At 47.9% G+C, this 25971-nt stretch overlaps 1 protein-coding gene across 1 annotated transcript in view; it reads right to left on the reverse strand.

The window, feature by feature from the left end:
* Nucleotides 1-4501: 4501 nt before the first annotated feature.
* The window catches only part of LOC310863951 (NACHT and WD repeat domain-containing protein 2-like), a gene marked incomplete at its 3' end in the record, with an annotated part of 33857 nt that continues 12387 nt past the window's right edge, over nucleotides 4502-25971 (reverse strand). Inside the window, exons 4-15 of the mRNA XM_083772486.1 lie at nucleotides 15246-15431; nucleotides 14038-14140; nucleotides 13234-13439; nucleotides 12786-13118; nucleotides 12239-12340; nucleotides 11800-12021; nucleotides 11270-11453; nucleotides 9771-9977; nucleotides 8854-9059; nucleotides 8410-8750; nucleotides 5536-7874; nucleotides 4502-5439 (exon numbers count right to left, since the gene is read on the reverse strand). Coding sequence (XP_083628612.1) covers nucleotides 4502-5439; nucleotides 5536-7874; nucleotides 8410-8750; nucleotides 8854-9059; nucleotides 9771-9977; nucleotides 11270-11453; nucleotides 11800-12021; nucleotides 12239-12340; nucleotides 12786-13118; nucleotides 13234-13439; nucleotides 14038-14140; nucleotides 15246-15431 — 5367 coding nt within the window. The remainder of the gene's footprint in view (nucleotides 5440-5535; nucleotides 7875-8409; nucleotides 8751-8853; nucleotides 9060-9770; nucleotides 9978-11269; nucleotides 11454-11799; nucleotides 12022-12238; nucleotides 12341-12785; nucleotides 13119-13233; nucleotides 13440-14037; nucleotides 14141-15245; nucleotides 15432-25971) is intronic.

The raw sequence follows: 25971 nt of genomic DNA on the forward strand, positions 1-25971 counted from the left end.
GAGTCTGTCCGTCGCGTCCATTTGAGTCTGTCCGTCGCGTCCGTCGGGCGCGGAGGTGGAGCTTATTTTCCATCCACCAGCTGTCTAAAAAACCCACGAAAAAGAAAACTTCAGCTTCAACTTCACGCCTCCTGACGCTTAGATGTGCTCACAGGGACTGAGAGAGAGCGATCGTGCTTCTGCGCATGCGCAAATGTTTCCCTATCGACATCGAATCCAAAATCACTTTTAGTAGGCAGCAAGCTCTTCCTAGCCTGCTTACGCTGTTTAGGTGGAGGACCTACAAATATAATAATCACAAATGTATTTTTAATTATTATATTAAAGTACATCTTACAATAAATGCATGTTCAGGAGAACTTGCTATGAATATATTGCTAATGGACTTAAAATATAATAATCACAAATGTATTTTTAATCATTATATTAAAATACATCTTACAATAAATGCATGTTCAGGAGAACTTGCTATGAATATATTGCTAATGGACTTAAAATATAATAATCACCAATATATTTCGAATTATTATAATTAAAGTACATCTTACAATAAATGCATGTTCAGGAGAACTTGTTGTGAATATATTGATAAAGTACTTCAAATATAATCATCACAAATGTATTTGTGATTATATGTATTTAAGTTAGACAAAAGTAAACATAAAATGAATGCACTCATGGAAAAGCATATTTTCATACTATTTGAAATATATTTCTCATTTAGTACACTTATCACAAATGTGCTAAATCACAAATTAATTTATGTTCACTTATATTATATTTAGCAAAAATGTACTAGTAATATGATTAGAGACACTACAAGTATACATTTAACATACTTTCTGTGCTAAAAGTGTACTTAAGTATGGAATAAATATATTTATTTTTCGCCTGGGGTAACACACGGATCATGAGAGAGAGAGAGAGAGAGAGAGAGAGAGAGAGACATTCCTATATGGCTTAAATGGACACAATGTCAGTTCCATGGACAGTGCAGCTATTCAATGGTGCTAATATGTGACCAGTGCCAGTGATTTAATATACAAGGGGGCCATTGTCATTTTTCTGTTCTTTACATATTATGAAACTGCACACTGTAACCTTTCATATGATTTATTGCTCATTGAAATTGGGGGGAAAATGAAGAAGATATGACCATTTGAAACTTGTTGAACTGTAAACACCAAAGTACCGAATTTGCCATTCTAAGATTTCAAAGTATTTAGCATCTCTGAGGCCTGGAATGGGTGTGACAATGGATACTTGTCTCCACCCCTAGATACTTGCATAAACACTCCCCCCCCATTCACTAACCACTCCCCCCACTAGGTTAGCTGTCAACTGCATAGAATCCAGGGTTCCCCAATAGGCGGCCCGCGGGCCATTTGCGGCCCACAGAGCGCCCCCTTGTGGCCCATGAAAGATTTTTTTTTTTTTTAAGGGTCCCAGATATAAATGGCATTAAATGGGGGTCAGTAGCCTATGCATGTCAAACTGGGCATCCTCATAGAATGACTTGAGTGGACACTTAGTAAAACCAAGTGGGCTTAAAATAAGAATAAATAGAGATGAGAATTATAATTAGTTTGTTTATTTTCACATACTTGAATTTGCATACTGTGACAATGACAAATAAGAGTGGCATAAGAATAAAATACAACAGTTTAACATTGCACTTTCCCTGTGACTAAATACATATATACAGTTTAAATTTGCACTTTCCCTGGGACTAAAAAGTATACAGAATATAAAGTTTAAAATCTCTTTGTCTGGGACTAAAGAAATGTATACAGTTTCAAATTGCACTTTGCCTGGTGTGGTCAACAATGTTAGCAAGACTCCCCTGGTACGTGGTTCTCTCTTAACTCGGGGAACATACAGTAGACTAACGCCTGTCATCTGCTGGAATTAACCTCCCCAACATACACACCACCACTGTCATGTCCGCTACCTCTTTGTGTGAAACCCCTGCAGAGCAAGGCCTCCACTAGCAGACAATTCATTCCTCGGGTCGCCTGGATTAATCTCCTAGCAGATGGATTTACCATTTAAATCCTGCTGTTTTGGGGTTCCTGAATCCCGCCGGCAATGCTGGACTCTGGAGCATCAGGACACGACGCAGCGCATCATGGCCCAGCTCAGTCTGGACTCCACCGCTCGGCTCCAATTAGGACCAGATAAGAAGAACATTGTGTGTAAAGCGGCCAGCGGTAGAAAAGAGAACGTTGCATCACTTTCAAACTCAACAGAGCCATTCTCTGCCTCAGAAATGGAGACTGGGTACAGATTAGAGGCAGACAGACAGACAGACAGACAGACAGACAGACAGACAGACAGACAGACAGACAGACAGACAGACAGACAGAAAATGAGAGGGAGCACCAACATGTCAATCAACAACAATCAACATTAATGTTCACTATACATCTTGAAGATTGTAAAAATGCAAATGTTAGACAAATTATATCAATAGTGTACATGGGGGAGGAGTTGTTGTGATGCAGTTTAGGCGTTTTCTTTTTTGTTTATTTGTGTTTTTATCCACTACAGATGATCAATCAATTCATCAATCATTGATCAATCAATTCATTCAAAGACAATCATACAACGGGCTATAGTTCAGGAGTTATGTTGATTTATTAAAAGATTTTTTTTTTTTCACAGCCGAAAATCCAGGACGGACACAACATATGGTTAAAAAAAACATATATGGGACAATAATTAGTTCGGGTAAATTCATAATTCATTGACACCTTAAGGAAATATAAAAGTAGGTTACAAAAATATATCTTTCAGGTGCATCCTCCAGACTAAATGCGCTAGACCCCTGCGTTCTTCAAAGTGGTATACCACTTTTAAAGGTGGTATACCACTTTTAAAGGTGGTATACCACTTTTAAAGGTGGTATACAATTTTTCCAAAACGGTATACCACTTATTCCATCACAATAAGTAATTGTGTAATAAGTGTAATAGTTAAAAAGGGATAACACAAGTTTAATGATGAATGCATTTATATAATCAGGGACACCAGGTACACATAGCACTGTTCAGGGGTCTACCATCACAATGGCCAGATCAGGGGAACTCCTACTAGGAGTCGGATTAACGTTAGCTTGCTTCAACATGTTTCGCATTTAGTTGCGAACGCAATGAGCACTAACTATGAGACCCTGCAGATCATGTCTGTCTGTGTGTGTGTGTGTGTGTGTGTGTGTGTGTGTGTGTGTGTGTGTGTGTGTGTCTGTCTGTGTGTCTGTCCCGCTGTGACACCACCCGCCCGCCACCAGAGGGCGCAGCTGGATCACACAAAACACACACATGCACGCACGCACACACTCACACACACACACACACACACACACACACACACACACACACACACACACACACACACACACACACACACACACACACCAGGGGGGCAGTCAGCCAGATATTTCGTGAAGCCTCATTTGAAATCGGTAGTTCATATAATGGCCTGTTGTGGCGCTGGACTGGACCCAAAAAGCCCCATAGCTCCATAGAGGCCCAACTTCACCTAGACTGTATTACCTTAATAAACATGGTCATGAATACTTTCTTCTTCCAGTCACTAGTTTAAAGTCTCATTTCTAATGTCATAATATTCTTTTTGGAAAATTATGGTCCCATTAATTAAAAAAATGACCATAAAGAAAAAAAACCATCGCGTATGTTCTGAGGGGCGTGGCTACCGTTACAGTCTATGATCGGGATTCCCCTCCCACTCGAGTCAAAATAAAAACCAACGGAGAAGAAGGGGGGAAGTCCCGCCTCGTTGTCTGGGCAGCCAATGGCCAGCTGGTCCAAAACGGAGCCAGCCAATGGCCAGCTGGTACCAAACGGATCTAGAAAGATGGCGACTTACAATGCAGGAATAACAGGCTTCATTTTACGTCCATGTTAGACCCGGCGAACGCTTTGTCCATATTTTTTACAGTCTATGACACACACACACGCACGCACACACACACACACACACACACACGCACACACACACACACACACACACACACACACACACACACACAACTTAACTTAAAAAAACTTAACTTAAACAAAAAACTTAACTTAAAATGAAAAATAAAAAACTTAACTTAAAAAAAAACTTTAAAAACACTTAACTTCAAAAAACTTAACTTAAAAATAAAATCTTAAAAAAACACAAAAAACTTAACTTAAAAAAAAACTTTAAAAACACTTAACTTCAAAAAACTTAACTTAAAAATAAACACAAAAAAGAGAACTTTAAAAAGAAAACCTTAAAAAAGTATGTAATTTATTCTAATTGTTATTGCCATTTACGAGCTGCGTTCGCTTCCCGCGTTTGCGCGTCTTACTTGTAATGATACTATTACACTAATAATGATAATGATAATGATAATCACAACAATAACTGGTGATCCATAATGCTGTCAAAAACAAGTCTACATCATAAATATAGCAGATCTACAAGCTCCCGTGAAGACCACTGCTCTACATCATAGCCGCCATGTGACGTTCGGGGTCACCAAGGGCAACCATCTGTCACACAAGGGTGGCGTCTTCTCCTGACCAATCACATCCCATCCCTCCTCTACAGGCCCCTCCTCCTCCTCCTCCCCATCCGAGACGAAGTACACGCCCACGGACCCGTCCCGGAAGCCCACAAACACACGCAGCAGCCGCCGTGCATGCGCGCACACACACACCACCTCCAGCGTGGACGCGGTCTTACCCAGACGCACGCTACCCAGCCTCTTCCCGTCCGCCAGTCGTACCGCCGCGAGGACGGGCGCGGCGTGCAGTGAGCAGGTGCAGCCCACGGAGGAGGCTGCGGGGCTGGACGCATAGACCACGTAGTGTCCGCTGTCGTCCAGTCGGGCGAGGGAGACGGGACCGTCAGCTCGGACGGAGCACAGCCTCCCGCGGGATAGGTCCAGCAGGGCGATGAGGTCATCATCATCGCCAGGGGACGGCGGCGCCGGCAGCAGCAGCGCGAAGCTTCCGTCGGGCGCCGCGCGGAGCGACGCGGCAGTGGCGTGGGGACGGGGCAGCCGGAAGTGAGCGCACACGCTCTCCTCGGACACCTTCCAGCTGTAGAGGGCGCCAGACGCCGTCAGCACAAGCACCACATCTGGGTGCTCCGCTAGGGTGCTGAACGCAACCACCACCGCCGCGACCCGCTCCGCGCTAGCTTCCCCCGCTCGCTCCGAGGTAGCTTCCGCCGCGCTAGCTTCCAGTGCGCACGAGAAGTGCTTGCTGACAGAGCCCGACCAAAGACCGACCGCAAGCAGGTCGCCTCCTCGCCGGCCAATCAGGTACGTGCTCTCGGGTGACACCTGGGCGTCGGCCAACTGCGGGTGGATGTGACAGACCAGGCCCCCATTTAGCAGCTTCCAGATGCAAGACAGACCCGTCTCACCCCCTCCACACAGACCTGTCTCACCCCCTCCACACAGACCTGTCTCAACCCCTCCACACAGACCTGTCTCCCCTCCTCCAGACAGACCTGTCTCACCTCCACCTGTCTCACCTCCACACAGACCTGTCTCCCCTCCTCCAGACAGACCTGTCTCACCTCCACCTGTCTCACCTCCACACAGACCTGTCTCCCCTCCTCCACACAGACCCGTCTCACCCCACAGACTCACCCCGAACAGGCCGTTGGGGGTGATCAGGACATCGGAAGCTCCGCCCCCTGCGATGCGGAGCACGTTGCTTCCCGTCTCCGTCTGCCAGACGTAGATATGCCGCCCGGCCCGACGCAGACCAGCCAGCGTGACCAGGCAGCAGCCGTCAGGAGAGAGGCGGAGCTTGGCCACCGGCCCGCCATGCAGGAAGTGAGCGTGCGGCACCGCCCTGTGGTGGCGCCACGCCCACACCGCCTCGGAGCCGTCCGTCATGTAGAACCTCCGGCCCCGCCTCTCCACCGCCACCTCCCGCACGGCCGCCGCCATCTTGGGGGCAGCGCCCGCCGCCTCCACGAGTCCACGGTCCCACATGGTGAGGCGACGGCAGCCCGCTCCGTCCTGACCAACCGACAGCACGTGAGAGTCCGTCCTGAGGAGCGCGAGAGGCGCTGCGTCTCCGCCCCCGGTGTCCAGGGAGAGAACGCACCGCCCGGATGCTGCGCTCCACACTAGGACCAGTTGGCAGGAGGTCAGTGAGGCCAGGAAGAGGAGGCCGTCCTGCGCCAGCAGCGCCTGGCAGAACCCCCTCCCCGCCGGAGGACAGAAGACATCCCGCAGCTCCCACTGGGAGCCAGCGGCGTCAGGCAGCCGGCATCTGTCCCACAGATGCACCCTGCGCTCTTCACACACCAACAGAGTGTCCGTTTCCTCCGAGAAATCCACGTTGAGAACCCTGCTGCTCGCCCCGCTGCTCGCCCCGCTGCTCGCACTTAAACATTGTTTAAGTGCTAGACTGGGCGACAGCACTAAACATTCTTTCACCAGACCAGGAGACGACGTCAAACATTCTTTCACCAGACCAGGAGACAACGTCAAACATTCTTTCACCAGTCCAGGAGACGACGTCAAACATTCTTTCACCAGACCAGGAGACGACGTCAAACATTCTTTCACCAGACCAGGAGACGACGTCAAACATTCTTTCACCAGACCAGGAGATTCTTTCACCAGACTGGGCAAGCGTGTCGTCACAACGTTCCACACCGTTATGTCACCTGTGACACTGACACACAACATTTCTCCTCCTCCTTCTTCTTGATGGAGGAAGAGCGAGGCGATGGCGGCCGTACAGATGGGGTTCGAGCAGCTGGCGACCAGCGTCCCGGTGTCGGTGTCGAACACGGACACGGTGCCGTTCTGCTGGCCGCAGTACGCCCGGCGGCCATCGGAGGAGCACGCCACGACGGTAACCCGGCTCTGACAGCGGACATGCGTCAGCGTGGGCTCGTCGGTGAGAACGTTGCACATGCTCGCGGCACGCCGCTCCCTCCACCAGACGCACAGCGTGTTCCCGCACACCACAAAGCCCTCCACGACCACGCCTGCAAACCCCTCGCCCGCACCCCGCGCCGCGTGTTGTCCGTCACGTGACTCTGACTTCGCCTCTGTTGTCAGAGAGCCTCTGTTGACTTCCAGAACGGTCTGCAGGCCTCCCGTCACGTCCCACAGGAACAGCTTACCGCCATCAGCCGACAGCAGAACGAACCGCCCGCTGCTCCTAGCGCTCGTAAACGTCAGCTCCTCCTCCTGGCGTGTCAGAGACATCTCCGCCCCTTCCTGATGTGTCAGAGTCAGCCCCGTCCCTTCCTGACGTGTCAGAGTCAGGCCCGTTACCTCGCCACACAGCCCGCTCCACAGCCAGGCAGAACCGTCACTCCTAATGCCAAGGACACTCCCTCGTTCTGTAGGACCGCTCCTCCCAACCCCCACCACACTCCCCCCTGTGTGTTCTGTACCAACCGCTGCTTTGAGCGAACCGTCCCTCCCGACTCCGTTGTGGACCAACCGCTGGACAGAAGGGACGGTGGAAGGGGCGGGACACATGGCCATGCCCATCCCCCCATGGCCACTCCTTCTCCTCACCACCTGTGTGACGTAGGCTTCCAGCGCAGGGCAGACAGACGGGCCACGGCAGACAGACAGGCAGGGCAGCAGACAGGTCTCCATTACGGCGCAGAGCTCCAGAGGGTTTCTCTGCAGGACGCAGGCGGACGCTCGGAGCACGGCCGCCAGCAGTGCTCTCTCTCTGGGCAAAAGCCCCTCCCTTTCCTCCCCTACAAGCCCCTCCCCTTGCCCCACCCCTTCCTCCAGCATGGCGAGCAGGTCGCCGAGAAGCCCCGCCCCCAGCATGGCCTCGTGGAACTCCAGTGACATCATCAGGCCACTCGTTAGCGCCTCCCACCTGCAGAGACAGATCCACCAGGTGTTCAGTGTGAGTTGAAAAAAACTTACATTTGGTGCTTGACAGTGCTTCTACGATCGACGAGAACCAATACGTGAAAAAGAGGAAATAGAGAAACAGAGGAGAGTTTCCTTAAAGGTGAGGGTAAGTGATATTATTGGATATTTTCCCCAATGTGTGAATGAATGGACCATTGTAAGCTCTTTGAGTAGGCACAAAGTGCATAGATATATGCAATTCATAAAGACGCAATTCATAAAAATGCAATTTTGCATTTGCAAAAGTGCAAAAATGTAAAATCCCATAGTTGGCTGCCATATGACATCATGTTCAAAAGCCATGCATTGGAGGGGCTAGCACAGTGTTCGCTTAGTACCTGCACTTTAATCATGTCTACAAAATGCTAAAAGCCAACACGTTTCAACCCTCAGCAAGTATGATGATGAAGACCAATTCTTGGCGTTAAAAAGGTTGCAGACATGAGTAAAGCACTCTCCTCCAATAAGATCCTTCCTCTTATTCAAGCTCCTCCCACCTGTTGCTCTCTCGCAGATGATAGGGCAGTTCCAGGAGCGTCCTCAGGTCGACGGGAGACGACGTCGACGGAGGATCTACGAACGACCGCCGCCTCTCGTCCGGGGCCTGGCTGGCCTGCTGGGGGGCGCCAGAGAGCAGCGGCTTCCATCGGCCACTGAAGTAGTCAGCCATGATGGAGTGGGTGTGTCTTCTGGCCTCGGGGACAGAGCAGTACCTCCTCCTCACCACCAGGGGGAAGTGAGAGCTCACCCAGAAGAACACTCTCACCCCCAACGCTGTCCTCTTGAGGAGAAACCCCTGCAGGTCCTGAAGGAGAAGCTCCACGGCCACCTCTGGCACCTAAAATATAATATAATATATATATATTAGACCTGTCAAAGTTACCGCCATAATAACGTGTTAAGGCAAATTCCTTTTATAAGGACTAATTTAATTGACGCACGATTAACGCGGCGGGTTCCCTGGGGGGTCCAGAGGGAGGGAGGTAGGACATCAGGTCAGAGAGGTCAGCCTGGGTCAGTCCCGTCCTGCTCAGGGTGACGTAGGACAGACACAGAGACACCAGCCTGGAGCCGTGTCTCTGCTCCAGACAGTCCAAAAGCACCGACACGGAACCATGGACTGTCTCTGGTAGAGTCACCTCTACCGCTGTGGAGAGAGAGAGAGAGTAGAACAGTAATGAATCACTCCTGTCTCCTTGACATAAATGTGACCAGATTTGACTGATTTGGCCATCGCGCACATTCCAGCTTTTCACCAGAGGAGAAAAACATTATTTTTTCATTTCTTTTTTCAAAATGAGTTAATAGCACAGGCAGACTCTTCACATACTAGAGCATGTCTGAAATAAGTGTCAAAGCTGAAATTGACAAGTAAATATGACAAAAATGCTTAAACATGTAGCTATTGTAATGTTAGAGACCACAGAAGTGAACCTTTCAAGCCTGTTTTCTCAACTCGCTGTTTTCTGCAAGACATAACTCTATAAGCCATATCTCTAAAACTGGTGGGTTAAACTGAACAACCAATATGTCAATTTGAAGCTATGATTCCCTGCTTTGTCTCCCAGTCAAATTTGGTCACAAATGTCTTAACAGTAAAATAAAATCACAGCCGTGATAAGTGAGGGGCGCTCTTATCATCATACATCATCATGCATCTTCTCATTCTGGCCGATCACAATTTGCGTCCTCACTTTTTTTCTGACCTCACTTTTATCTTCAATATGTACCTGCTCGGCCAATCAACTCATCGCTATGGGGTGATCAGCCTCATATCGCAGTGCAATAATGCTGAATCGATTGTCTTTGACGTCACCAAAATAAATAATTAATTTTGTTAATGAAATAATGTGTGTACCTGAGCTCCAGAGTTTGGAGTGCGCGTGCAGGAGGCGGGCGTAAAGCGGGACGGGACATGACCTCAGGGCCTGGTTGATGAGCGCCTGCTGTCCACTGGTCACCGTCCTTCCTGAGCGCAGCAGCATGGCCGCCAGCATCCTCACTTCCTGCTTTCTGTCCAAACAACTCATCTCCATGGAGACCAAACCCCTGCTCTGCTCACAGCCTGAAACACACACGGACGCATGCACGTTGCCTTGCGTCTTTTTTTATATATTTCATTTTTTATCCCACGATTTTGTAACCCATTTTTTCACCCGGTGCCATTCCCTAAACTGCAATCCAGGGCGCTAGTTATTCTTTAATTTACTTCATTACTGTACTGCACTTCTGGCTAGACACCACTCTTCATTTCATTGTCAAAGTATTTGTGTACTATGTGCAGTGACAATACATTTAATCTAATCTTTTTTTTTATATATATTTTTATCCCACGATTTTGTAACCCATTTTTCACCCATGTGTCAATCATCTAATGTGATCCTGGGCTCTACACACCCTCCACCAACCTAGTCCCCATATATGGGGGACAAGGGGAGAGCAACGGACTTTAACTCATGCTTCCTTCATGCCTGAGTGTCCAAGTTGCTCCTTTACACCTGACAGGGGGGAGTTTCCCTGGTTGGACGTAGCGTGTGGAAGTAACACGTTATTCCAACCAGTTCCTTTCCCCTCCATCAGGCGCCCCGGCTGGCCAGGGGGAGGCAGTTTAGTGACCAGGATTACTGCATGTTTTTTGTGAGGGTATACCTACCCTAGGGGACACGGGGAGAACATGCAAGCTCCACACAGATAGGCCCTTTCGCCAACCCTTCGGGTATGGGCACTGATGACGCGGAGGAGGAAACACGCCGCCAGCACCCACAGCGTCCCGAGCGGGAATCGAACCCAGGACCTTCTAGCTGTGAGGCGACAGCAGTACCAACTGTGCCACCGTGACACCGAATTTAATCTAATCTTATCTAATCTAATCTATACATCCCTCTGCCAACCTGGGGAGAGCCCCGAACCTTCAATGCATGGAGTGAGCAGGGCGCTTCTTATATCACCTGACACGGGGAGTTTCCCCGGTTGGACGTAGCGCGTTATTCCAACCAGTTTCTTTCCCTTCCATCAGGCGCCCCAGCTGGCCAGGGGGAGGCAGTATAGAGACCAAGGGTTCCTACCCTATGGGTGCATGTTCTCCCCACGGGGAGAACATGCATTGACAAAAGAAGCTGTCTGCCGGTGTCTCTTCCGGGTTTTTAGACAGCTGGTGGATGGAAATGAAGCTCCACCCACACAGCAGATTGCCGCGTCGGCCAGATTCCCGGTTTAGCTTGCCCCAGCGGCATTCTGCCGCATGGGTAGAGCTTCATTTCCATCCACCAGCTGTCTAAAAACCCGGAAGAGACGCCGGCAGACAGCTTCTTTTGGCCGCGCATGGAAGTTCAGGTGTGCCCAGGCTGTTAGACGTACCAGAGGAGGTGCTGCTGGTGCATTGTGGGTAGTGTAGTTGTATGGCGTGTAGAAGATGTGTCCGCCGGGAGCTGACGGCCAGGATGAGTTTGACGTTGGGGGGGAGGGGCGAGGGCAGGCAGGGCACCATGTGGAGCCCAGAGTCTCTGATCTGATCCATGCCATCTAGGATCAATACTGTGGGCTGATGACAGAGATGATAGAGTGTTTGTAATATACAATATAGAGCTATTTAACGCATTGCGTGACAATGACAAGATTCTCTTCATGATGTGATTGTAGTGGTTTATGATAGAAGACGCTCTACTGCAGCCTGTGAATGATCCCAGGATTAACAAAGAAGTGTACACCCACAAATCACGCGATCACAACATTTTCCAGTTGGTTTCAGGATAATGCTAAAAGATTTATAAAAACCCACTTTTCAGTGCTTTCTGGTGTTTTCTGGCGAAAACCAGGCAGAAAATGCTCTGAAACGCCGGCAAGTCAATGAGTGCCCTTCAACAAGACAAATACAAAACGACCCTAACCCTGGCGGAAGACGGGAGGAGTCTGAGGAGGAGGAGCAGATGCTCTGTGAGATCTGACACACTGAGGCGTGGCAGGTCAGAGGTCAGCGGGGGGGCGTAGGCCCGAGTGATGTGGTGACACAGATCGCACAGCAGGTGTTTCCGCGACGACGGCTTGATTGACATGTTGAGAAAACACAGAATCACCACAGGATCCATGTCGCCACCGAGCCACGCCCTGACCTGAGAGAGAGAGAGAGAGAGAGAGAGAGATATCAACTTGATTACACTTTATTACAACAGCAACTTGATCTCCTGCGCACTTTCTCCAAGACATGGGTCCTGACCATAAACTTAAAGAAAACTAAAGTTATGATATTCCAAAAAAAGATCGGTTGAAGATGGATGGATGGATGGATGGATGCCATTAACTCAACCATTAATATACATTATAATGTACCTGCAGAGCACAGTGTGAGAGCAGCACAGTTTTCCCACTGCACGGTCCTCCTGTCACCACTAGAGGGCACTGTGGCTCTTTCTGTTGCACATAGGCTCTGATCTGAGACCAGTGAAGGAAAGGGAAGGAAAGGAAAGGGAAGGGAAGGGAAGGGAAGGAAGAAAGAAAGAAGGCATAAATTAGGCTAGTGATTATCTTCTTACATTATGATCAATTGTATTGATGTTTGAGGAGTGCTAGCCCCTTATATGCCCAGCTTTGTCTGCTTGTGTTAACACAAACACGATGATTTGATTGGCTGATCACCCCGTAGCATATATGGATGATTTGATTGGCTGAGCATAGTACATATTGAGGATAAAAGTGAGGGCAGAAAAGCAAAGAAGCCAAAAGTGATTGGACGGAATGACATTTGTGATGATTTGATTGGCTTGGCACGGAATGGGTTGTATGATGATGTATGAGCACCCCTCACTTCACACTAGTGTGATTTATTGTATTAACCGTTGCAACCTATTAACAGCCAATGAGAAGCCAGCGATCTGACCTGCTGCTCCTCTGGTCTGGTGATGTCATAAAGACGCGACAGCACATGGCACAACTCCTCCTGTTCGCCCCTCTCGGCGGCGATGACATCATCCAGACGAGACACGCGATGATGACGAGCGGTGGGCGGCGCAGTGCCGTCGACCATTCGCAGCAGGTCGCAGTAGACCTGCTGACACAGCGCCTGGCCGTAGCCCCGCCTCCACGCCGCCATGTAACCGTGGCGACCGCCGCACGCTGTGGCAGTGGTGTAGACCAGCACCCGCCCACAGGAAGTAACCACGCCCGGCAGGAAGTGGTCACACAGCTGAGACATGAGGTCATCGTCGCCAGGCTGTGAGGTCAACAGGCGGGTCACGAGTTGAAATGTAGAACAAAGTATTTGTATAAAGAGCACTGATCATACAGATCTGTAATTGGTTAAAGTATTCAATCAATTAATCGTGAACCTGTTCCGTTGCTTTCCCCGCTATCCTCTCCCTCTTCCGATTGGATGGTTTAAGGCCCTCTCCCTCTGGCTGGCTTTTCTCATTGGTGATCTTGTGGACGTAGACCAGGCAGCGTGTGGTGAGGTCACCTTGGGAGTGGGGCTCCGGGGTGATGATGTCACCGGCGGGGTGGTCCTCCAAGGCGAAGCGCAGATCAACATCTAGAGCTGGAGAGAGGCATACAACAACTTCAGAAACTTTATACATCCACATATGATAACAGCATCCTAAGGTTAGCAAGGAATATCACCTCTAATACTAAGCATGTGTTGTATGGAGAGTATAGGTTGCTGCCTTCAGGAAGGAGATATGGTGTACCAGGCCAGCATACAATAAGGTCAGACTAAAGAGGTCCTTTGTCTACCAGTCGACCTTGAGGCTTAATCAGGAGATGTAGTAGCCACAGGATAATCTAAGCGGTGGATATTGCTCATGTCTTTATGTATGTAAATTGTCTTGTTATTTGTGTTTTGTATATGTGTTCTGCATACTTGGCTGCTGTGTCGCAAGACAAATTTCAGTGTGAACTGACAATAAAGTACTATATTATATCATATCATATCATAAAAACGAATGTGCTGCAGTCAAGAAATGAAATGAACTCAGTCATCACACGCACAAAAGCATGCATGCAGAAGTGTGCACAAACACACGCACAAGTCACAAATGGGCACATACAGGCACAAATGCACACACCAAAAATAAGTACACAAACGCATGCAGGGAGAGACGCACACGAACACATGAGCACACACATGCACGCACCTGATCTGTAGAACCTCTGGGCTCCCTCTGATGTCATCAAACCTTTGTGGACACACTGATTGACAGCTGTCAGAAACACGTCAATCACTTGCTCCTCCTCCTCCTCCCAGAATGACAGAAGAAGAAGACATTTAAAGCAGTTGTAAAGCCTGGAAGCCCCTCAAGGACCCCTGGAGTTCCACTTTAACCTGACTGTTTAGATCTACAAGATCACAACCCGTCCCCCACAAACACGACCCCCCATACAACATGCGTTGTATGGGGGGTTGTCCCTGGCACAACATATTTGTTCAGATAGGGGACTGTGGACAATTTCAGTGGTTTTCAACCTTTTCATATCAAGGTCCATTTGAGCCACGGACCACCATTTGATGACATTTAGCATCTCAGACGCAAAGCGTGTTTTGTTGCGGGACCCATAACATCCCATTATTCAGACCGCATGGCTTTGCGTGCGGTTAAGGTTAGAGCACAGGCAGATCAGAGCACTTGTTTTATTCAGAAAACCCCAGAGCACAGAATATCCACGGAATGTTAAAAGTTCAGGTTTATTGGGTGCAACTGAGGACAGAAAACAAACCCGTAAAAGACAACTATACACAATTACACTAAGTATTCTTTTTTTATGTCACCATACCTTTAAGATCTATACGGGTCCATGTGGTTATCAACTCTCCATAATTTATTATACCCATTAAAAACGTATTTTTTGGGGGGTTTTTTGGGTACCGACAACTCCGCCTGTGAGTCTTATTCGTGCATATTGTTCTTATTGCGTATTGTTTTCTTTCTTGGTCCCGCCTTATTGCTGCTTGCAGCTATATTGGGTGATTGTGATTATAATGTGATGTATGGATTGTATTATATGTGGTATATGGAATGCATTGAAGTTATGTTGTTCATGTAATGAATATTGCTCTGCTCTGGGGGTTGTTGTTGATATCAGAGCTGTGTCTCGGTGCACAGGTAATCTGAGATATCACATGAGCAGAGCCATACCTCAATATAATATTAAAAATTTGTCATACATTGCTTTTTCTTAGTTTCCCAGGCTAATTACCAAGCGGCCCAAATTAGCTGACATCACCCTACTAAATGAATCCAGAGTCTTAATGAAATGTCAGTTACCTGGGCTGTGATTGGCTCCTGCACTCAGTAGATAGTTACCTGGGCTGTGATTGGCTGCTGCAGTCAGTAGGATTAGTTACCTGTGTTCCGATTGACTGCTGCAGGCAGTAGGAAGGTGGGACCGCGTTCTCATCTCTCTCGTATCTCCTCTCCAGCTCCTGGGTCCTAAAACCAGCCTCCTGCAGCATCTCCAGGAACATGTGGAACTGTGGCACGTCCAGAGAGACTGGAAGGCTGGGGGTGCCGTACCGAGGACCTACCAGAGCCTACAGAAAAGTAACCTTTTCTTAAAGATGCATTTCCTATACAGTAGTTTCACATTCTTAAAGACTATAGAGCGTCCCGCCCCCGATGAGCGGCCCGGAAGAGAATTTCCCATAATTTTTTCCATGAACGTTTCAGAAAGTATTTATTTAAAGACCTTTAAGCCTCGGACAAAGCCAACTCGGCTCTTGACAACTCATGACAATAAACATTTTTTTTGGGGCCAAACAAATAATTAACACTTTTGTTGTTTTTCTTCTTTCTAATTCAGCTCGGGAATTTCTCTTCCGGGCCGCTCGTCGTCCTGAAATGGGGTCGGGACTGCGACATAGTTTACCAGTAAAGGGTCCAGAACTGTCACTATAGTTTACAGTAGAACGGTACTGTTGTTAGACTATAGTTTACCAGTAGGAAGGTAGTATAAGACTATTGTTTACCAGTAGGAAGGTACTGTTATAAGACTATTGTTTACCAGTAGGAAGGTACTGTTATAAGACTATTGTTTACCAGTAGGAAGGTACTGTTATAAGACTATTGTTTACCAGTAGGAAGGTACTGTTATAAGACTATAGTTTACCAGTAGGAAGGTACTGTTATAAGACTATTGTTTACCAGTAGGAAGGTACTGTTATAAGACTATTGTTTACCAGTAGGAAGGTACTGTTATAAGACTATTGTTTACCAGTAGGAAGGTACTGTTATAAGACTATTGTTTACCAGTAGGAAGGTACTGTTATAAGACTATTGTTTACCAGTAGGAAGGTACTGTTATAAGACTATTGTTTACCAGTAGGAAGGTAATATAAGACTATTGTTTACCAGTAGGAAGGTAGTATAAGACTATTGTTTACTAGTAGGAAGGTAATATAAGACTATTGTTTACCAGTAGGAAGGTACTGTTATAAGACTATTGTTTACCAGTAGGAAGGTACTGTTATAAGACTATTGTTTACCAGTAGGAAGGTACTGTTATAAGACTATTGTTTACCAGTAGGAAGGTACTGTTATAAGACTATTGTTTACCAGTAGGAAGGTACTGTTATAAGACTATTGTTTACCAGTAGGAAGGTACTGTTATAAGACTATTGTTTACCAGTAGGAAGGTACTGTTATAAGACTATTGTTTACCAGTAGGAAGGTAATATAAGACTATTGTTTACCAGTAGGAAGCGCGGATAGAGAGCCGGCGTGACATTCGCTCCTCTCGGGGTTGTCTCAGTCAAACACTCGTTTGTAAGTAATCTGATTAAACAGGATAACCGGCCAACACTGTTACAGGCGTATCGCTGACGGAGCATTAGCTTACGCGCCTGTGGTGTAGCCTGTCCGTCAACCTGAGTGCAGGGACACGGACAGGACAAGTGGCTCGTAATCCTTCATAAAGGCAGCGGAATAAAGCACTATATACGGGTGTATTATTGGCGCGAGGCGTCAATTCACGCATCCGTGGGGCATATTCCGTGGGCTGGAGTGGACCTGCGACGGCGCAGAGAAACGACAGCCTTGCCAGGCTATAGCATTAGACACAGAACACAACACAGGCGTATTGTCGCTGGGGCGACTTCCGCGTCTGTGGGTGGCTGTGTCTTTGCTCGCCTCGTGAGAACTCGCTCGCTTGAGTGTATTGCGGCTAAGCCGTTCACGCATTCCGGCGTAGACTGCGTGGTGGAACCCGTGCGGACGGTGGAAGCCACGGAGCAAGCGTATCCTCCGAAACTCCAAAAAAAACAACAACTCCACAAACAGTGTGGATAGATAGCAGTGACACGCAGGGAATCCCGTGTGACGTCACGAAGCCTAGAGCCCGTTCCTACTGCACTGAAGAGGGAAGCCCCTCCCAACCGGTGGAAAACACAGCTACGTTGTGTGTAGATAAAGATATATAGATATATATATATATATACAATACATATATATATATATACATATACTACATATATATATAGATATATATATATATAGTGTTGTGTGCCATAATAGGCATATAGCATATATATATACTTATACTATACTATAAGATATACAATTAATTCATATTGATTAATATATTAATATATATATATACACCGATATAAAAAGGGGGGGCTGACAATGGAACCAGCAGGCTCCTGTGTCAAATGTGGGGTGCGTATGCCCCCAGAGGACGGCCATGAGGAGTGTGTGTCCTGCCTAGGCCCTGCTCATGCTATGGCAGCACAGGGGGACCCTACCTCCTGTATGAACTGCTTCATTCTGCCAGCCAGAGCCAGAGAGGCTAGGTACCTCATGTTCAAGAGACAGAGAGGAAAAAGCGCAGCAGTGTCCCTACCTGCCCAACAGGTTAAGCGTCCCAGAGAGGAGCCAAGCTCCGCCCCTTTAAAAGTCACCATTCAGCCAGACTGCTTTGAAGGTGAAGACGAAGATGACTGTGACTATGACGATGAGGAAGTCGACGTCGAGGCATTCGAGGAGGAGGAGCCCCTGGCCTCCGCTCAGCTACAGACCGAGCCAGCGGAGGAAGAGGGCAGTGAGCGCACGGCCTTGAGCCTCATCATTGCGGGGCTGGTAGAAAGGGCATCAAATGCCCTGGGGGTCGTTGCCAAACCGGACGGGACAGCCCCTGTCCCCTCCCTCTTTGATGACGAGGGGGAGACTACAAGGGCCCCCTTCTCAGTACCTATCCTCGAGGATTTTGAGAAGTTGGTTCGGGGACAGTGGAAGGATCCCAACATGCCCCTCCGCCTCACCAGGGAGGGCAGAATGCTCTCTGCCACCAGGTGCCCGGAGGACATCGGCTGTGGCGAGCTGCTGCCCAATGTGGACGGGGCCTTGGCCGCTTTAATCCTGCCCTCCAACTCTGTGCTGGGCGTGGCAGGTACCCCCAGCGGAAACTGCAAAGTGATGGACAGTTTACTGACTAGGATGCATAGGGCCATGGCTGCCCAGGCAAAACTATCCAACACAGGGGCCATTTTGTCACTATATCAGCGTAAGCTCATACAGGGCATGGGCAACCATATTAGCCCAGACCTTCTGGAGGAGCTTAAGCATCTCGCCACCATACTCCCCAAGCTGTTCAGAGAACAGGCGGTGGCAGCAGGCAAAGCCATGGCAGTGTTCTGGCAAGTAAGACGCCATCTACTGCTATCCCAGTCTAGGAAACTGCCGAAGGAGGACCGAGAGTGTCTGAGGAAGCTGCCCATCGAGCCACTGTCCCTGTTTGGCCAAACGGCCAGCGACCGGCTGCAGCAAGCCCAGGAAGCACGTAAATGCGCACAGGAGGCATCTCGTGGCTACGGCCTCCGCAGGGGTAAATATAGGGCACCAGCAGCCGCTAGCACAGCACAGGCTATGGGCTATCAGCGGCCCACTGAGGACCTGAGAACCTTCCTGGACGCCGCCAGGCGGACCAATAGAAAGCGCGGCGGTCGGCGCGGTGGCGGAGGTCGGGGCCGAGCCCCCCGACGGCCACCGCCTTCTTCCTGACGCCAGCCGGGACCCGGCTCACCACCTGGTCCCTGCAGCCCGCCACAGAGCCTGGGCAGCTCTTGCTGCGGACCCCTGGGTGTTCTCCACCATGACCCGGGGCTACCGGCTTCAGTTTGCCCGGACTCCACCCCTAACAAGATCGGAGGTGGTCACATCTGGGTTCGACCCCCATCACATGGCGGTGCTACGGGCGGAGGTCTCTACCCTCCTGGACAAGAGAGCGATCAGGGAGGTAGAGCCAGAGGATCAGCGGGCTGGCTTCTACTCCCGCTATTTTCTAATTCCCAAGAAGGATGGGAACCTCAGACCGATACTGGACCTCAGGGGCCTGAACCAGTTTCTGCGACCTCTGAAATTCAAGATGCTGACAATTCCCAGAGTGAAGCAGGCGATCCGGGCAGGCGACTGGTTCGCCACTATAGACCTCAAGGACGCCCATTTCCAAATCCCCATATGGCACGGGCACTGGCGCTTCCTGAGATTCAGCTTCGAAGGCAAGACTTACGAGTTCTGCGTCCTCCCCTTCGGGATCTCGCTAGCCCCGCGCACCTTTACGAGGTGTATGGATGCAGTCCTGGGGCCTCTCCGGCGAGAAGGACTCAGAATCCTGAATTATCTGGACGATTGGCTTGTTTGCGCCAAGTCACAGGAAACATGTCACCGCCACGTAACCCGACTCCTGGGGCACATTCAGGGTCTAGGGCTACGTCCCAATCTCGAGAAGAGCAGGTTAGAGCCATGCCAGGTTGTGCAGTTCCTCGGCATGGTTGTGGACTCCAGACTCGCCACTGTGTCCCTGACGGAGGGGCGACAGCAGGATCTCATGGCCTGTCTCTCCCTCTTCTCCACGGGAGCCAGAGTCACCTGGAGAATGTGCCTGCGACTCTTGGGACTGATGGCAGCGGCAGTCCAAATAGTTCCTTTGGCCCTCCTCTATATGCGCCCGGCACAGAGGTGCCTCCTCGGCCTGGGGCTGCATCCACAGCGACAGCTGCAGGCCAAGGTACAAGTCACCTACAGGCTGCAGTTAGCACTTCGCTGGTGGAAATGCCCAGGCAATCTAGCCAGAGGGAGCAGGCTCGGCGCAGTGACGCGGCGCCTGCTAGTGTCAGCAGACGCATCCCTGGGCGGCTGGGGGGCGGTGCACGAAGGCGCAGGAATCGGGGGCCGCTGGAGTGGTCAGTGGGCTTCCCAGCACATCAACATGCTGGAGCTGAAAGCAGCCCAACTCGCTCTACAGGGGTTCCTGCATCACCTACAAGGTCACCACGTGCTGCTGAGGACGGACAGCGTGGTAGCAGCAGCTTATATCAACAGGCAGGGAGGCCTCGGCTCCCCTCGCCTCTGCAGGCTTGCACACAACCTATGGGAGTGGGCATCTCCTCGCCTGCTGTCCCTCAGAGCAATACAGGTGCCTGGACTGGACAATCAGGCAGCGGATTGCCTGTCCAGAGACGGCCCGAGCCCAGGGGAGTGGAGACTCCACCCAGAGGTGGTGGCAGAGATCGGATGCCGCTTTGGGGCACCAGTAGCAGACCTGTTCGCGTCCAGAGAGTCGACTCACTGCACCCTGTTCTCCTCCATAGGAAGGGACAGTCCTCCCCTCGGCACGGACGCCTTGGCCCAGAGATGGCCCCAAGGCCTACTATATGCTTTCCCCCCCTTCGGCCTCCTCCCTCCCCTCCTACAGAGAGTGCGGGAGGAGGAAGTTCAGATGGTTCTGATAGCCCCACACTGGCCTCACATGATCTGGTTCTCAGACATCCTGTCGCTAGTCTGCGGGGAACCATGGGAGCTCCCAACCCGGAGGGATCTGCTCTCACAGGCTCAGGGGACTCTGTTCCACCCCTTCCCCCAAGGACTTCGGCTTTGGGCCTGGCCCCTGAGAGGGCCGGCTTCCTAGCACTGGGCTTGCCGCACACAGTGGTGCAGACCCTGCAGGGAGCAAGGGCACCATCAACCAGGACCGCATACTCGTACAGGTGGAGGATGTTCGAGTTGTGGTGTGAGGAGAACGAGGCAGACCCACTACACTGTGGGCATCAGACGATCCTGCCTTTTCTACAGGACCGACTAGATGAGGGGAAGGCTTTCTCGACCCTTAGGGGTATGGTGGCTGCCATCAAGGCCGCCCGTGTTGGGGAGTGCAGGCTGTCGGCAGAATGCTGCAGCCTGATCTCACTCTTCCTAAAGGGCGCCAGGAGGCTCAGAGCGCGAATTAGGACCCCAACTGTTCCACCTTGGGACCTGGGCTTGGTCCTGGAGGCCCTGAAACAAGCCCCCTTCGAGCCTCTGGAGTCAACAGGCTTGAAATGGCTGTCCCTCAAGACAGCATTCCTGTTAGCAGTCACTTCTGCGAGAAGAATTGGGGAGCTGCAAGCCCTATCGGTCCATGCAGAGCTTTGCAGGTTCAGGCCGGACGAGGGGGGAGTAGTGTTACATCCCAACCCGGCCTTTCTCCCCAAAATACTGTCAGAGGCACATCTCAATCAGAGGATTGAGCTCTGTCCCCTCTTTGAGTCACGGACGGACGGAGCACAGAGTCGGTCCCCACTCTGCCCGGTTAGGGCGCTAGAGGCATACATCAGGGCCACACGTGCCCTGAGAGAGACTGACCAGCTCTTTGTATGCTTCAAACAAGAGTGTCTGGGAAGACCACTATCCAAGGCTAGGCTGTCCCATTGGATCACAGAAGTGATCCGGCAAGCGCACGAGCAGGCAGGAGTGCCGGTGCCGCCTGGAGTGCGGGCGCACTCCACCCGTGGGATAGCGACCTCTTGGGCGCTGTGGAATGGCGCGTCTCTGTCAGACGTCTGCGCAGCGGCCACATGGTCAACTCCGTCCACATTCACCCGGTTCTACCGGCTGAACGTGGCGGGACTTGCTTCCTTTGGGGAGTCGGTCTTGCACACGGCTCGGCGGTAGGTGTCACATTCACCAGTCAAGTCAGCCTTGCGACGGGCGGGCTGGCTTGAGCGGCCCTTCACCCCTGCGTTCCATGGCCTTAGCGCTAAGCTTGCGGGGCCAGGCTCTGGGCAGCGTCTGGCGCCCGAGCATTTGGCGGCGGATGGCGTCTGGCCGTCCGGCTGCTCCAGGGGTTGTAAATATTTTAAATTGAACACAATTGTAAATATTTTAAAGTGAACATAACTGTAAATATTTTAAATTGAACATAACTGTAAATATTTTAAAATTGAACATACTTGTAAATATTTTAAAATTCAGTATGTGCTGGGTCGGAGCCACTGGTGTTGGCGCGGGGGCTCTGGTACTGTATCGCTTCCTCACGAGGTGTCTTACAGAGTTCCCCATACATATGAAATATGTTGGGTGGAGAGATAGTCTCTGATACGATAGAGAACGTGTGGTTACGTTGTAACCTATGTTCTCTGAGTGAAGAGACTATCTCTCCACCTCGATGTCGCTCAGAAGCGGTGTCGATCAAGTAAACCAGTGTAATCACGCACACCTGGGCCTTAAATACCCGTGCGTGCCAGTAAATACTGGTGTGTCTTAAAGAGATATCCACGTCACAAGTGAGGTGGGGACATTCCCCATACATATGAAATATGTTGGGTGGAGAGATAGTCTCTTCACTCAGAGAACATAGGTTACAACGTAACCACACGTTTACCAGTAGGAAGGTAGTATAAGACTATTGTTTACCAGTAGGAAGGTAATATAAGACTATTGTTTACCAGTAGGAAGGTAATATAAGACTATTGTTTACCAGTAGGAAGGTAATATAAGACTAGTGTTTACCAGTAGGAAGGTACTGTTATAAGACTATTGTTTACCAGTAGGAAGGTACTATAAGACTATTGTTTACCAGTAGGAAGGTACTGTTATAAGACTATTGTTTACCAGTAGGAAGGTACTATAAGACTATTGTTTACCAGTAGGAAGGTACTGTTATAAGACTATTGTTTACCAGTAGGAAGGTACTGTTATAAGACTATTGTTTACCAGTAGGAAGGTACTATAATACTATTGTTTACCAGTAGGAAGGTACTGTTATAAGACTATTGTTTACCAGTAGGAAGGTACTGTTATAAGACTATTGTTTACCAGTAGGAAGGTACTGTTATAAGACTATTGTTTACCAGTAGGAAGGTACTATAAGACTATTGTTTACCAGTAGGAAGGTACTGTTATAAGACTATTGTTTACCAGTAGGAAGGTACTATAAGACTATTGTTTACCAGTAGGAAGGTACTATAAGACTATTGTTTACCAGTAGGAAGGTAATATAAGACTATTGTTTACCAGTAGGAAGGTACTATAAGACTATTGTTTACCAGTAGGAAGGTACTGTTATAAGACTATTGTTTACCAGTAGGAAGGTACTATAAGACTATTGTTTACCAGTAGGAAGGTAATATAAGACTATTGTTTACCAGTAGGAAGGTAATATAAGACTATTGTTTACCAGTAGGAAGGTACTGTTATAAGACTATTGTTTACCAGTAGGAAGGTACTATAAGACTATAGTTTACCAGTAGGAAGGTACTGTTATAAGACTATTGTTTACCAGTAGGAAGGTACTGTTATAAGACTATTGTTTACCAGTAGGAAGGTACTGTTATAAGACTATTGTTTACCAGTAGGAAGGTAGTATAAGACTATTGTTTACCAGTAGGAAGGTACTATAATACTATTGTTTACCAGTAGGAAGGTACTATAAGACTATTGTTTACCAGTAGGAAGGTACTATAAGACTATTGTTTACCAGTAGGAAGGTACTGTTATAAGACTATTGTTTACCAGTAGGAAGGTACTGTTATAAGACTATTGTTTACCAGTAGGAAGGTACTGTTATAAGACTATTGTTTACCAGTAGGAAGGTACTGTTATAAGACTATTGTTTACCAGTAGGAAGGTACTGTTATAAGACTATTGTTTACCAGTAGGAAGGTACTATAAGACTATTGTTTACCAGTAGGAAGGTACTGTTATAAGACTATTGTTTACCAGTAGGAAGGTACTATAAGACTATTGTTTACCAGTAGGAAGGTACTGTTATAAGACTATTGTTTACCAGTAGGAAGGTACTATAAGACTATTGTTTACCAGTAGGAAGGTACTGTTATAAGACTATTGTTTACCAGTAGGAAGGTACTATAAGACTATTGTTTACCAGTAGGAAGGTACTATAAGACTATTGTTTACCAGTAGGAAGGTACTGTTATAAGACTATTGTTTACCAGTAGGAAGGTACTGTTATAAGACTATTGTTTACCAGTAGGAAGGTACTATAAGACTATTGTTTACCAGTAGGAAGGTACTGTTATAAGACTATTGTTTACCAGTAGGAAGGTACTGTTATAAGACTATTGTTTACCAGTAGGAAGGTACTGTTATAAGACTATTGTTTACCAGTAGGAAGGTACTGTTATAAGACTATTGTTTACCAGTAGGAAGGTACTGTTATAAGACTATTGTTTACCAGTAGGAAGGTACTGTTATAAGACTATTGTTTACCAGTAGGAAGGTAGTATAAGACTATTGTTTACCAGTAGGAAGGTACTATAAGACTATTGTTTACCAGTAGGAAGGTACTATAAGACTATTGTTTACCAGTAGGAAGGTACTGTTATAAGACTATTGTTTACCAGTAGGAAGGTACTATAAGACTATTGTTTACCAGTAGGAAGGTACTGTTATAAGACTATTGTTTACCAGTAGGAAGGTACTGTTATAAGACTATTGTTTACCAGTAGGAAGGTACTATAAGACTATTGTTTACCAGTAGGAAGGTACTATAAGACTATTGTTTACCAGTAGGAAGGTACTATAAGACTATTGTTTACCAGTAGGAAGGTACTATAAGACTATTGTTTACCAGTAGGAAGGTAATATAAGACTATTGTTTACCAGTAGGAAGGTAATATAAGACTATTGTTTACCAGTAGGAAGGTAATATAAGACTATTGTTTACCAGTAGGAAGGTACTATAAGACTATTGTTTACCAGTAGGAAGGTACTATAAGACTATTGTTTACCAGTAGGAAGGTACTATAAGACTATTGTTTACCAGTAGGAAGGTAATATAAGACTATTGTTTACCAGTAGGAAGGTACTATAAGACTATTGTTTACCAGTAGGAAGGTACTGTTATAAGACTATTGTTTACCAGTAGGAAGGTACTGTTATAAGACTATTGTTTACCAGTAGGAAGGTACTATAAGACTATTGTTTACCAGTAGGAAGGTAATATAAGACTATTGTTTACCAGTAGGAAGGTACTATAAGACTATTGTTTACCAGTAGGAAGGTACTGTTATAAGACTATTGTTTACCAGTAGGAAGGTACTATAAGACTATTGTTTACCAGTAGGAAGGTACTATAAGACTATTGTTTACCAGTAGGAAGGTAATATAAGACTATTGTTTACCAGTAGGAAGGTACTATAAGACTATTGTTTACCAGTAGGAAGGTACTGTTATAAGACTATTGTTTACCAGTAGGAAGGTACTGTTATAAGACTATTGTTTACCAGTAGGAAGGTACTGTTATAAGACTATTGTTTACCAGTAGGAAGGTACTGTTATAAGACTATTGTTTACCAGTAGAAAGGTACTATAAGACTATTGTTTACCAGTAGGAAGGTACTATAAGACTATTGTTTACCAGTAGGAAGGTACTATAAGACTATTGTTTACCAGTAGGAAGGTACTATAAGACTATTGTTTACCAGTAGGAAGGTACTATAAGACTATTGTTTACCAGTAGGAAGGTACTATAAGACTATTGTTTACCAGTAGGAAGGTAATATAAGACTATTGTTTACCAGTAGGAAGGTAGTAGGCCTATAAGACTATTGTTTACCAGTAGGAAGGTACTATAAGACTATTGTTTACCAGTAGGAAGGTACTATATGACTATTGTTTACCAGTAGGAAGGTACTATAAGACTATTGTTTACCAGTAGGAAGGTAATATAAGACTATTGTTTACCAGTAGGAAGGTAATATAAGACTATTGTTTACCAGTAGGAAGGTACTATAAGACTATTGTTTACCAGTAGGAAGGTAATATAAGACTATTGTTTACCAGTAGGAAGGTACTATTATA

The sequence above is a fragment of the Protomyctophum parallelum genome, assembly GCF_964188405.1.
Source record: "Protomyctophum parallelum genome assembly, chromosome: 9".
NCBI lineage: Eukaryota > Metazoa > Chordata > Actinopteri > Myctophiformes > Myctophidae > Protomyctophum > Protomyctophum parallelum.